General features: G+C 34.8%; 1 protein-coding gene across 1 annotated transcript in view; it reads right to left on the reverse strand.

Moving 5' to 3' along the window:
• Window positions 1-14,311, reverse strand: part of TLN2 (talin 2) — a 237,371-nt gene that overhangs the window by 195,264 nt on the left and 27,796 nt on the right. Inside the window, exons 7-8 of the mRNA XM_051980927.1 lie at window positions 13,090-13,153; window positions 11,072-11,176 (exon numbers count right to left, since the gene is read on the reverse strand). Coding sequence (XP_051836887.1) covers window positions 11,072-11,176; window positions 13,090-13,153 — 169 coding nt within the window. The remainder of the gene's footprint in view (window positions 1-11,071; window positions 11,177-13,089; window positions 13,154-14,311) is intronic.

A 14,311-nucleotide genomic window follows, 5' to 3' on the forward strand; every position in this document is an offset into this window, starting at 1 on the left:
CCTTCCACCATTTCCTCCTTCATCCATTCTTGAAGTGGAGATCCTTCTCCTTGCCAAGAAAAACCCTTCTACATGGACAAATCATTCATTCCATCCCAACTCTCTAGTATGTTACTTCTTCAAAAATCTGTTCTCTGTGTGTGTCTGTCTCTCTCTGTGTCTCTCTCTGCCTCTATCTCTATGCATGTGTGTCCCTCTCTCCCTCTCCCTTTGTCTTCTTTAATGCTGTCTATAAAGATGCACATGTCTCTACCATTCTCAAAAATTCCTCATCTGATCCATCTACCTTCTTCCTGGTTAACTAGCTCTTATATTTCTTCTCACTTAAATGATCATCAAGTAGGCCATTGGCAATATCACCACTTACCTTCCTCTCACTCTTTTCTCAATTCTCTACAGTAAGATTTCCAACCCCATCAACAAAAACTGCATCTTTATCATTATTAATGATCGCTAAAACTTTCAAGCCTAATAGGATATTCTCAATTCCCATTTTTTCTGCAGCTTTTGATGTTGATCATTCTCTTCTCCTTGATAGTCTCTTTTCTAAGCTTTCATGACATTGTTCTAGTTTTCTGATCTATTTCTTTTTTTTTTTAAATAACTTTTTATTGACAGAACTCATGCCAGGGTAATTTTTTATAACATTATCCCTTGCACTCACCTCTGATTTTTCCCCTCCCTCCCTCCATCTCCTCCCCTAGATGGCAAGCAGTCCTTTACATGTTGAATAGGTTATAGTATATCCTAGATATAATATATGCATGTAGAACCAAACGGTTTTCTTGTTGCACAGGGAGAATTGGATTCAGAAGGTATTCTGATCTATTTCTTATCTATCGAGCTATTCCTTCACAATCTCTTTTGTTGGGTCCTCAAGTTGGTCATGTTCATTAACCATGTGGCTCTATTCTGGACCTACCTTTCTTCTCCCTGTATTATCACTTTGCTTATTGATTTCATCAGCTTTCATGGATTCAATTATCATCTGTATTCAAACATCCTCTCAATCCAGTAGACATCTTAAATTCAACATGTTCAGAACTTGACTAACTTTCTTTCTTCCCAAAGTCCCCTTTTCCTAATTTCGCTAGGGTACCATCATCCTCAGAGTTACCCAGATTCACAACCTAAGTATTATCTAATTCTTCACTTTTTTATCTACCAATAGTTTCTTAGCTATTTCTCCTTCCTAACATCTTCTGCATATAGCTCCTTCTCTTTTTCTGCCACTATCACACTCCCTGGGACAGGCCCAAATCACTGCAGAGAGAAAGGCAGATCTCTCCAAATGTTAAGAGTGAAGAATTGTTCCAAGAAGACTAGAGAAAACAGGCTGTTTCACAAAAAAAGGAAAGGATGGAGAGTGGACCTGTGAATTCACTGACAAAGGGACCACAGATAAGGAAGCTCCCTCTATCAATGCAAGTCAGCAATTTATAGCTTTGGGTAGTTGTGCAGAGAGATTTATTAAATGATGGGCAGAGGGTCATTCAGCTAGTATGTGTAAGAGGCAGGACTTGAATATAGTTCTTCCTAATTCTAAGGCTGGTTATCTATCCCCTCTGCTACACTGCCTCTCAAAGGGAGCTTGTTCCAAAATGAATAGAAAGGACTGAACAAATAGTGACTCCACTGAGAACAAACAAAATAAATGATAAATAAATAAAAGAGGCCACAGAGAGAATGCAACATATTGTTCAGGCTGGGAACCTGTTGGGAAGACAAATGTTTGCAACCTGTAAACAGCCCATTTCCTGTTTTCTATCTTTAATGATCCCAGCTATACAAGAGCTCTCAGCTGCCAGGTGATATGGTTATCACACATGACAGAGGACATGTGGCAAACACATTCACCTCCATCAGCAGTTGGGATGAGGTGATTGGATGAGCATGTAGGTTGTGGCAAAAATCTAGAAAGTATAAAACAAATGAAAGACTACAAAGAGAAAGGAATAGAGAAGAATAATATTGGTAGCACATTAAATACTACGCTAAATTTATGCTAAAAATTGTACATTGTAGATTTATGGTTTCATGTTATCTTTATCATATATATGCATATATATGTGCACATGTTAATCTATAGTGATGACTATCCAGGTCATAACTTTAAAAAAAGAGGAAAGATGTACTCTAACTTCAATGGACCCTAATGTCAATCCTTGGCCCTGGATTCTAGTGAACATCTCTGTAAGACTGATTTCAGTACTCTCCAGATTTCTTTTTCTTACCTACTACCTTGAAAAATCTCTACCATGGAACTCTGTTCTCCTGATTGGTGATCCCCTCCGTGGGACTCATTATTTTAGGAAAAACAAGAGCCATGCTTTACCTCTTATATACATGGATGTCTCCAGACTTATCTTTCTCCTCACCTGTAGCCTTGCCACTTCCCTCCCATTCCCAATTTCCAACTTCCTTAAATGTATTATCTTCCCCCAAAAGAATGTTAAACTTCTTGAGAGCAGGACTTATTTGATTACATTTGCATCTTGGCACAGGGTCTGGAACATAGTAAGTACTTAAATTTTCTATTTACATATACATAGAAGGTGTTATATTTGTTTTAAACCTTGAATTTTTTAGTGAGAAATGGAGAATATAGATACACATAGTGGAATAGGCAAAGAGACTCCTGTATTATAGTGTTTAAGGTCTGATTATAGGAAGTTTGAATCTTTACGTATTCCAAAGAACTATGATAAGTCAGGCAGTTCTTACAGTCATTAAGTACTTATATTAAATATGCCAGGCCCTGTGCTAAGCACCTGGGATACAAGAAATAAAAAAAAAAAATCTACCTTTGAGATACTCACAATCAAAAGCAGAGGGGAAAAAAGGCAACCCTCTCCCCCAATCCCACCAAATCAGTGACTTCTGAACAAACAGTAGCTGCCCTATGCTTTGTATACAGTATATAATCAATAAAGTTCCTAAAATACTAGCAATAACTCAAGAGATAAAAGTAATATTGATTTGAATAAGCATGGCATATTGATCACTTAAGATATGAGTACAGGTAGGGAAAAAATACAAAGGAGAGCTAGCAGAGCTGAGAAGAAACAATGTTTTTTGGTAACTGAGAATTTATTTTTATTTTACTGGATAAATTTTAAATTTATTTAACATTTAAATTGTGTTTAAAAAATTGTCTATTGACATATCATAAATAATATTCACTATTCAATGTGGATTTTTTTCCTGAGGGGTGCAATTTTTCTATCTCACAGATTTCTATGCTGAGAGTGCTGTTTGTTAGCACCTTTTGAGGTAAGAAAAAATAGAAACAAAGAAGATGCTTGTTAATTTAGGAATGGCCAAAGAGAAAATATGCTTAATAATTGTAATGAAAAATTATTACTGAGCAACAATAAATGATTATGATGAATCCAGAAAAACATGAAATTATATGAATTTATAGAAATTAAGAAGACTCTGAAAGAAATATTTGTATGTACATACATCCATATACATGTACACATACATATATAAAAACACCACTGTAAATGGAAAGAACAACAAAATAATGTTGTGAAGTTATAATAATCAAGATTGGCCAAGGAAGAGATTATAAAAAGACACCTGCCCTGTGATTCTTGGCAGAGGTGAGGGATCGTGGTATAGAACACTGGATATCATATCATACTGGTTAGTTTTGTCATATCTTTTTTCTTCTTTTTTTTTTTTTTTTTTTGTTATAAAAGATGGCTCTTTGGATAAGGTGAGGGAAGGGTACAATGGGGGAAAAAGTAACATAAAACTAAACTGTATCAATAAAATTTGTTTTTATAACTAAAAATTTCATTTTCCCTAAAATTTTACAGGGGAAAAAAAAAGGAGTTACTTTATATTTAGTAGAAACAATTATAACAAAAAATATAATCTTGGGGACTTTGAGACATACCATAATCCTAAAATAATGATGAGAATGTCACTGTTTCAGTATTCTCAATCAAGGGAAAATATTAAAGTGAGAGAGGATTCAATAAAGAAAGGGTTTTGGGAAAGAGCATTTGAAGGAAGAAAGAATGCATACAATAAAGCAGTTATGGGACTAAATGGGCTTATGGATATACTAAAGGCTCTAGAATACTGGCAAGAGAAGAACAAGCCCTGAAAAAAATATGAGTGGCTCCACACTCAACCCATAGTGGACCCCATTGCTTAACCTAATCTGGCTTTAGAAGCAGCAGACAGATGTCAGGATGGAGGTGTAGAAGCTGCAGCCAGTTAATTTGCAAGCACAGCACTGGCACACACAGCTGACAGGACCCAGAAAGGGATGGGAAATAAAATATGGTTTGCAGCTGTTCCTTCCACCCCTTCTTCCACCCCCCCCCCTTGCCACCCTCCTCTGCAGTGCTTCAGTGTGAGGGGTGCCTATGTGAGCAAGAAGACAGGGAACAGAGAAACCTGATGGATTATTTTAACACATGTCAGGATCATTCTGGCACACAGAAAGAAGCCACTGTAAATAATTCAACAAATTAAAATGAAGCTTCCTATTAGGAACAATCAGCAATAAAATAAAATAAAGAATATTGAAAGTAGCAGCTGAAACTATCATTATGGGATAATCTATTTGCAATTCTTCTTCCTAAAACCCAGAACAGCTGGAGAGTTAAAACAGTGAATAGCTAATATCTGTATAAGGAACCTTTGCCGTTTAAGGGCAAATACATCGCTCAAGTTCTATATATGTGAAGTATAAATATGATATATCTATAGTAGAGTAAAAATTAAATCAGCAAGATTTTTAGAAAGGCCTAGAAAGATTTACATGAACTGATGCTGAGTGAAATAAGCAGAACCAGAAAAACAGTGGCCACAGCAATGGCAAGACTGTAAAATTTGATCATTGTGATAGGCTTGGTTCTTCTCAGCAGTGATAAGTGATCCAAGGTAATCCCAATAAACTTTGGATGGAAAACACATCAGCATCCAAAGAGAAGCTCTGGAGATTGAATGTAAATCAACGCATATCACTTTGGTTTTTTTCTTCTATTTTTTTCTCTTGTAGCTTTTTCATTTTGTTCTGATATTTTTCTCTCCCAATATGAATCATATGGAAATATGTTTTTTAAAAAAAGAGTGAATGTACATATATAACCAAAAATGTTACAGCAGAAAAAATTAAAAAGTAAAAAAAAAAAAATTAAATCAGCGAATTTTATAACTAATCACCTTAATACCAACATACACTCTCATATATATTGACCTTCCCCTAAGAGATTCAGAATAAAGCTATTATCTATCACTTCAAGAGAAAGGTTTTTTTTTTTTTAAACTAGAGTTTGTTGCTTCAATCCCACTTCTTCCAAGGAAACTTTCTCTACGTGGACCACTTTATTTTTGGGGGTATGCACAGCTAATTTAACTATCATGAGATAGCTACATTCATCTATTACACAATCCCAGAAGTCACACTTTCTCCATCTTTCTCAGCCGAGATGGTTCTTATGCCTCCACTAAAATTAGGTTATTTTCCTAGAAAGTTCTGCAGTTACAATCTATTTTCTCTGATATGAACACTGCTGATGACTACCCTCAATTTCTTTTTGGAAAGAAAAAATACAAGCATTTGCAAAGTATTGGGAAATAGATGTGTGTAACTGTGCACATCCATGTGTGCATGTGCACTGAATGTTCCATGACATGATAAATATGGAAATATGTTTAGAAGAATTGTACATATTTAACCTATATTGGTTTATTTGCTGTCTTGAGGAGGACGGAGAGGAGAAAAATTTGGAGCACAAGGTTTTGCAAAGGTGAATGTTGAAAAACATTTCCACATGTATTTGGAAAATAAAATGCTATTAAAAATAAAAGAAATTAAAAAAATAAAGAACTCTATTGCCCAGCAGAATGAAATTTCATTTAGATTTTAAAAAGTTCAAATCTTAGCTTTGTTAAATAACAGTATAATCTTGCATAAGTCACAATCTCTGGGAGCCTTGGTTCTCTTATTTGTAAAACGAGAATATTGAATTAGAGGCATTTTAAGATCTATTCTAGCCCTAAATCTATGATCCTGTGATCCTTAGGAAGCTTACGTCAGTCAAAGTAGAATAAGTTCCTAGACAGAGTCTGAAGTCTAGAAGGCAGTGTGTGATCCACTGATAACATCTCCTTCTCTAGGCTTCAGGTTCCTCACCTGGAAAATGAGAAGCCTGCTAAAATCATCTCTTCAGGACTCTTCCAGTTCTGAAATGCTACAAGCTAAGATCTGCAGAAGGGTAACAGGGTTGGAAAGGGAATCAATTATATTGAAATAAAGATAGAATTTTCCCCAACTGAGTTCACAGACATTCTGTCCACAGAGCCTTTGTGGGTCCAGAACCTTAGGTTAAGAGCTTCTTCATATGAAATGAAATGCCAGTCCTATTATCTTTATAAACAAAGAGGTTTATAAATGAAAAGTTATATTTAAGCAACCTAAGAACTCACTATTTCTGAATGTTATTTTTAAAACTGCTACAAGTGAATGAAAGACAAAAGGCCCTATTTCTTTACTTTGATCAGAGACAGTGGATAAAAAGTCAGAATAGGGGAGAATTTCTACCCATCCATCTGAATAATATGTGGCTCAGAGTGACAAAGCTAGGTAGGAAAAGGACATCTAGCTTCTCCCTATTAAGGTATGCCTTGCAATATGATGCAAAAAATATTAATCCAATATATGACACCGTCAGATTTTATTATATTTGACATTTAAAACAGATGGTAACACCATGAAGGGAAGAAATACTTATGATTATGCAAAACCAAAACATGAGTAACTTCAATAAAACAGTCCAACTAGTCCTTTCAGACAACCCCCCATGAATTTTCAATTCTATGTAACATGACTAATATACCTAACATAAACATTTAAATGTTTTAGCTGATTAAAATTTCAGCTATTTTTAATTTATTGTTTTTAATATATGGGTATAAATATTGGTAAGTTACATTATTTGGAAAACACTCACTAATTTTTCTCTTTATTTCTTAAAGCACCCCAGTATCTCCCTTACATAATTTAATACCTAAATTAAGTTTCAGAATTTAGGAGTTAGAAGGATTATTACTTAGCGGTTTAAAATTCTGGATTTCTCAGCTCACTTAAAAAGAGGGAAAAAGACATAGAAAAAGAAATCATTTAATAAAAGATTAAAGCTTTAAGTATTCCATTAACATTTTACAAAAGGAAAAATGTAAAATTAATGGAATTCTAATGACTAAAGTCAAATTTAAAAATGCATATAAATATCATTGAAAGATTCTTGCCCTTTCCTCTTCTACCTACACGATTGGGAGCAAAGAAACCCAAGATACTTGAGTTTCTTATCTTTTCTAAAAAGTTCTCTGAACAGCATTTTAAAGGCTTCAGCCAACTTTCAGGGCTTTCTTAAGAGACAATGGTCAGGGTAAGCACTATTCTCTTTTTCATTTTCTAATCATTATTGAGATATATCTGACAGAATTAATTTTTAAAGTTTAGATTATTGATTGATTTCCTTACTGGAAGGACCTGAGATAAAATCTTCCCTCTGATGTTCATTATCTGGGTGATCTTGGGCAAATCATTTTATCTCCATTGGTCTCAGCATTCTCATCTGTAAAATAGATTCTTGTAATGACCTTAAAGGTCCTTTTCAATTTAATACTCGTGATCTCCTAATACTTCATTTATTTTCTGATCTGTATTATTCAGATAATGGTGATACAATGGATAGAGTGCAGAGCCTGAAGAATCAGAAGACTCATTTGCAATAGTTCAAATATGACCTCAGACATACTGGTTGACCCTGGGAAGTCACTTAATGCTAACTGCCTCAGTATCTTCCTCTGTTAAATGAGCTGGAGAAGGAAATGGCAAAGCAGCCCATTATCATTGCTAAGAAAACCTCAAATGGGGTCACAATAAATTGGACACAGCTGAAAAACTACTCAACAACAATAACATATGCTACTCCGATTCTATTTCTCATCAGTTTGCCACAGCCTTGAATATTTCTAAAGTATTTTTACTGATAGGAGTATTATCTTAGGTAAAATGATTTATATTTTAAAAAATGATTGGTGTACAAGAAATTAATTGTATATTAGAAAGTTATAGAAGTCCTAAATTTTGTTCCTACGAGTTTTTCTTCATTGATGTGCCCTGACTGTATAGCACATTAATGTTTTGTTTTTTAAAACTTTTCTTATCTATTGATCTCCAGGAATCTACAGTTATGTGATTTTGATTGGCCCACGAGTTATAGAAGTTCTCTTGTAACCTAAAAAGCGAATTATTAGATTAATTATTACCCAGAATATTTTCTCTGTTCAATTTGATGATAGTGAGGATGGGTGGGATGGTAATTATTGCTAATTTTTAAAAATCTAAAAAAACACAAAGTACAATTTTTTTTCATTCAAAAATTAGTTGAATGATAGAAGATTTTTTTGTTGTTGTTGTTGGCAAGGTCTCCAAATGTTGTCTAGTTGAATATCAAATTGTATGAAAGTAAAGGTGGTACAATGAATAGAGAATAAGTATTGGAGTGAAAAATAATTGAGTTAAAATTTTGCCTCAGAAACTTAGTACCTTCATGATCCTGAGAAAATCATCATGGTTTCAGTTAATTCATTTATAAAAAAAGGTAATAAGAGTACATAATGGTCTGTTTAGGATCACATAAAATAATAAATGCAAAAAGCACTTTGCAAATCTTAAAGTACTCTATAAATGTAAACAATTATGATGATGATTATTAAAGTAACTAAAAACATTTCCATCAGTACAAAAAATATAACTATGTTAATTCAATAATCAAAATTGCTCCTTATATAATTACAGATTTTTCTAAAGGGGAAGCAGATTAATACAATGATATACATTGTATATGACTATGTATACAATGTATATATTTAGAAATATAATGTATATTGTATAGAAATACAATGATGGTCCCCAATATCCTAAATGATAGTTTTATTCCTATGGGTTGCTTTAGTTGTGAGTTGGTAAAATTGTTTACAGCACCCTTTCTCTATTCTTCCTGCCTGTGTCTTGAAAGACCAGTTGCTATTCAGCTGGTTTTGATTCTGCTGGTAGGAAACTGAATCCTGGAGTATGTTGGCAAACTATGTGCTTTTACATGGGTGGAACAGCAGGGCTTTAGGAGCTTAAAATGGCACAAAGACTTCTGGGATGCACTGCCCTTCGCAGGGCAGGAGTAAGATAGAAGAGAAAAGAAAGAAACAGAATATGCAGCAAAACCAAACAGAAATCGTTTTGAAATAAATTGGTTAGAAGAGCCTAGAAATGCAGAGGCTCTATGGAAGGATGGAATGAAAGGGGAATGTGGAAATCATGATAACGGATCACTCAACGAAGACAAATGAAATAGAAAGTAACGATACCATCCTGGGGAATAGGAACAGGCTCTGGATCTGTGAAGAAATGCTCTCTGCCAAACCAAGTGAGATCTCTGCAACCTGGGACTTGGAGTATTGCTTAGAGCAGTCATGTCAAACTCAAATGGAAGTATATTGACTTAGAAAACCACAAGGGAACATTAGCTATGTTGTATGGTATTTTCGTTTTTAAAAAAATAAACATTTTCCAATTACATTTTAATTTGGTTTAGACAGGGGACTTGTAGCAAAAATCTGACACCTCTGGCTGAGAGGACTGAAAGTTTTACAATCAGCCACAAAACAAGGATGCGTCAGTCACAGTTGGAACTCAAATCCAGATCTTTTGCTCAGAGACCTGCTCTCCAGTTACTATGCACTTTATCTGCTTTTCTGAAACATGTAGGTGGAGCGCTGGGTCTGGAGTCAGGAAGACTTGAATACAAATCCCAGCCTCAGGTATTTTTACTGGGTCATCTTGGACATGTTATTTAAATTTTACTTGACTCAGTTTCACCAATTTTAAAATAGATATACAAGTAGAACTTCCTTTGCAGAACTGTGAGAATAAAATGAGGAAATGACTGTAAAGAGTTTAGCACAAAGTAGTAAACTCTTATTTCCTTTCTTTAGCTCTTCCCCCTATGCCACAGCTGTTTAACATGATGCTAGCATTTCTTTTTCCTGCTAACAAAATCACAAAATGAAGAGTGTGAAACACTGTCATAGAAATCCCTTAGTCCAAGTCCTTTATTTTAGAAAGGCAGTGATTTGCCAGTTTCCTGGTTTGAAGGTGAGTTCTCTAAATTCACAACACTGTTTACTGCCTCTCTGGTACCATTCTATCAAGTGCATACCCTTAGCCTGTAAGCCCCTGAGAACATTCTCCCACCCCCTTTTTTGGCTTTTCTTTCTATCTCCATCTTCTTCCACAGCTCTGTTCACAGTAGGCCCTTAATGAAAGTTTATTGACTCAACTTCCTTTTCTATGAACAATTTCTATAGAACAAAAAAAAGTATCATATATTAACTATCAGCTTCAATTATGATACTAGTAGATTTTGATTAATCCCCCAGGGGGCATAAATACTGGAGGGTAAGGCAATAGGATTCAAAACAAAAACATATCCATTAAAAAGGAATTTAAAAAAAATAAGCCAAAGTGAAAAACAATATATACAAAATTACTCATAGGATGTCAAACTGGAAAAGATGCTAGCGATCAAGTTTAGTCTCTCGGCTTACAAATGGAAAAACTGAAGTCCATGAAGGTTAAGGAGCAATTGCTGAACAAAAAAAATTATTAAGCAACCACTGGGATCTGGAGCCGGATCAGCAAGCTTCCTATCCACTGATGTTTCCACTGCTTCTGCTCTTTGGGCTAGGTAAGTCACAGATTAAGAGAGATGTTAATTGCCTCTGATGAGTTCAGTGTCTTAATGCTCAAGGGGAGAGATAAAAGATCACATTGCTCATAAGAATCCAAGCCAAATTTCGAACCCAAGGCTCCAGATTTGTCTAGTGCTCCTTTTCTAGCATCTTTCATTGTCTCACACATATCTGAAGAATCCTGGTCAGCCCAAGAGACGAGGAAAACAAAGAACTGTCAGCACATATTGCAATAGAACATAAGAGACAAAGTGGGGCAGAATGGAACAGCTTGACACATACAACTCACCTTCACAAGGAAAAAGGAGACGCCATATGTCCGGAGAGAACGTGCAAGTTTTACGTATTTCACCTTGGCTTCTATTTCCGACATCTCCCCACAGTTTTTGTGCTCCTGCAAGAGTACAAGATCCCAGGGGAAAGTTACAGCATCCTACCATTAGGTAATCATTTGAGCAATCTCTATGGCACATTAGGAAAATGTACACGTGAGATGCAATTCAGGGCAAACTCATCAAGAAAACAGAGAAGCTATGAGGACAGAAGACATGGAAGTTTTTGCAGAAAGGAGTGAGAAGGAAGGGAGTTGAGACCTTGCGGATGTCAAGGGGAGCCATCATTTCTTTCACTTTTTTTTTTTTTAGATTCTGAGCACCCCCCAAAAAATTTTTTAACTAAGAAAACATCAAATAAAATGAACATTTCTATGTACATAATTGAAAAGAAAAAAATAAAATTATATATATATGTATATATATAATTGGAGATCTGTTATGAATACCTTGTTTTATTTTTAAAATATATAATAAATTCAATCTGCACCTTTCAAATCTGTCCCTCTAGTCCATGATTCTTTCTAGTCTTTCTTCCCATTTTGTTCTATATAGTTTTAAGTGTATAAACGATCCTCTTTCTCTGCTTTTTTTTATTCCTATATATCCTCTCTCTTCCTCAAACCTCCTCATCCTATCTTGGGGAAAAAAAGGAAGACTATCATTTTGATAGATTACTAGAGGTCCTTTCCCTCTTTCCCTTCTACTTTTCTCATATTTACTTTTTTTTTTTCATCCTGGGTGTCCCTACCTTATTCAAATTGATAGTACTTCAACCTCTCACAAACCTGAGAGCAATACTGATCAGTATGGAAGTTTTAACCTATTCTATATTTCCCACTGAGGCAGTTTACCTATCCATACATGGCCTGGTGGTTTCTACTCCTGGGAGCTCATTATTGCTATATTTAATATGGACTTTCAACTAGCTTTATACCCAACTTGGGCTCAGCTCAGAACTCCACAACTCAAGTGATCCACCAGCCTCAGCCTTCCCAACAGAGGTGTACAAGCTTGTGCTAGCCATGCTTAAGGTACAAGAATGACTGAAATAAAAACGGCTGGCATGGATCATGGAGTTATATTTTTAAGAAACCTGACACCAACAGGAGGTATGAAAATGTTGTGTTTCCTGACATTTTGCATGCTTGGAATCCAAGATTAAAAATTATGTCTAGATAGGAGTCTTGGAATGAACATTTCAAAGCAAAGATATTTCTTTAGCTTTCAAAAAGTCCCCTTTGAAAAGATTCATTTATAATAGTCTAAGAATGAATTAAACTTTGCCTTTTAAAATACATCTCTGGAATAGGAGTTGGTGCTAGGAAATGGACCTGTGACATCACTAATTCTGGTGAGAAAACTCCTCTATTAATGGAGGTCAGCATCTTCTCTGCAACTTAGAGAGCTGACTACTATGTATAGAGATTAAGAGACTTTTTTTAGAACCACATAGCCATTATGTGTCAGAAGCAGGGGTATAATACAGGTCTTTCTGGCTCTCTAGGAACTATGCCGTGATGACTCTCCAAAATAGTGGCTCCTGAATAAGGATGTCAGTCAAAAGCAAGTCAATATGAAAAAGTGATAGATAAAACATCTCCTGCTACATTGTGACTACATAATATATTGTTGACTGCTATTGAGAATATCTCTTAAAAATTAAATATAAATATGTTTGAGACTGAGAAAATTCACTGAATAACCTTCAATTAAAATCTATAGATTAAGAAAATACATACAGTATGCCTAAAGAACTGACAACTTCTTTACTCTTGAGTTATTGATAATTAATGACATAAATTAGTTCCTTTTATCTTGAGTGAATGATAATGACATAAATTAGCTTTTCTACTCTTCAGTTAATGAAAATCATGACATAAGTGGAGAACATGCATAGGATACAAAATCAGGATGATGACAGCATCCTTTCAAATAAGAGAAAGGTAGTTAGAATATTTTACATTTTCATTACCTGAAATATTCTTTTTTCAGCTCCTCTTTGCTTGATGTATTCTTTGGGCAGAAATTCCTTTAGACTGAGGGGGGAAAAGGAAAATTATGTTGTGATAGATACAATAAAAAGGAAAAGGAACCATTCACAAAAGTTCAGGATCAAGGCCCTATGCCAGTTCCACCTATTCTCAAACAGTCCTTGTTCAATTCAATTAAAAAAAAAACCCACATATATTAATTAGGTACATATGGGATGCCAGGGAATGTGCCAAGTAATTAGAATACAAAGTTGAAAAATGAAGTGGCAACTCATACTTCAAAGATTTTATAATGTAATAAAAAAAGATGGAAAAATGGGGAAAAAGAAAGACATATCCATAGGATACAAATTAGAATGGAAAAATAACAGAAACAAATGGTCTAGGAAAAGTTGGAAGAAAGATTAATCTTAGCAGGAGACAGAAAAGGGGAGGGGTCGGATTTGAGAAGTCAAGAAAGGCTTTATGGAAGAGAGGAAAATGAACTGGTTCTTCAAGGAAGACAAAGATTTCAGTAGGTGAAAGAAGCAGACGTATATGATCAGATCTCTGAACCAGGAAGGCTATGTTAGGTACCTACAAAAAAACAGAGTGGAAGGAAGGAGATTTATTGGGAGGCTTATATATAATATTCTAGATCAACATTTAATGAGTTCTGGTGATGTAATGAAGAAAAGCGAGAAAATATAAACAAAATTGTGATTCATTTAATAGTTAAGCATGGGACATAATGCCCTAAAACTAGGTCACAAATTAAAAAAAAAACTACCTGAGAAAGTCAAACCACACTCAATAAAGTAGAACCATTTCTTGAATCCATTAAGACAAATATAAATGTTTTCTTATGCTTTGCTCCTTTTTTGTAGATAAGAGGTAAGTAAATTGGCTCTTTCCTGGGTTTTCAAACTTCCCACTTATAAGCAACACAACACTTCAACTATATGGGGCAGGGAAAGGTCAAATTTGGACCAAAGATGAGCCCTAGAAAAGTCTAAATGTACCAGTGCCACAATTCAGAAGTATTTGTTATGTTTTAGTGATATGACAAGTTATATTCCTAGAGGGCATTAAGGTTTACAAAGAACACTTCAGTAGCAAAAGTTGTTCAGTGTTTGAAATCAGATGTAAACCAGTATATAGAATAGGGCTTCTGATTTTTGAGAAAAGATATCTGGTCAAGTACACTGTTATTATCCCCATTTA

Source organism: Antechinus flavipes, chromosome 2, assembly GCF_016432865.1.
Source record: "Antechinus flavipes isolate AdamAnt ecotype Samford, QLD, Australia chromosome 2, AdamAnt_v2, whole genome shotgun sequence".
Lineage (NCBI taxonomy): Eukaryota > Metazoa > Chordata > Mammalia > Dasyuromorphia > Dasyuridae > Antechinus > Antechinus flavipes.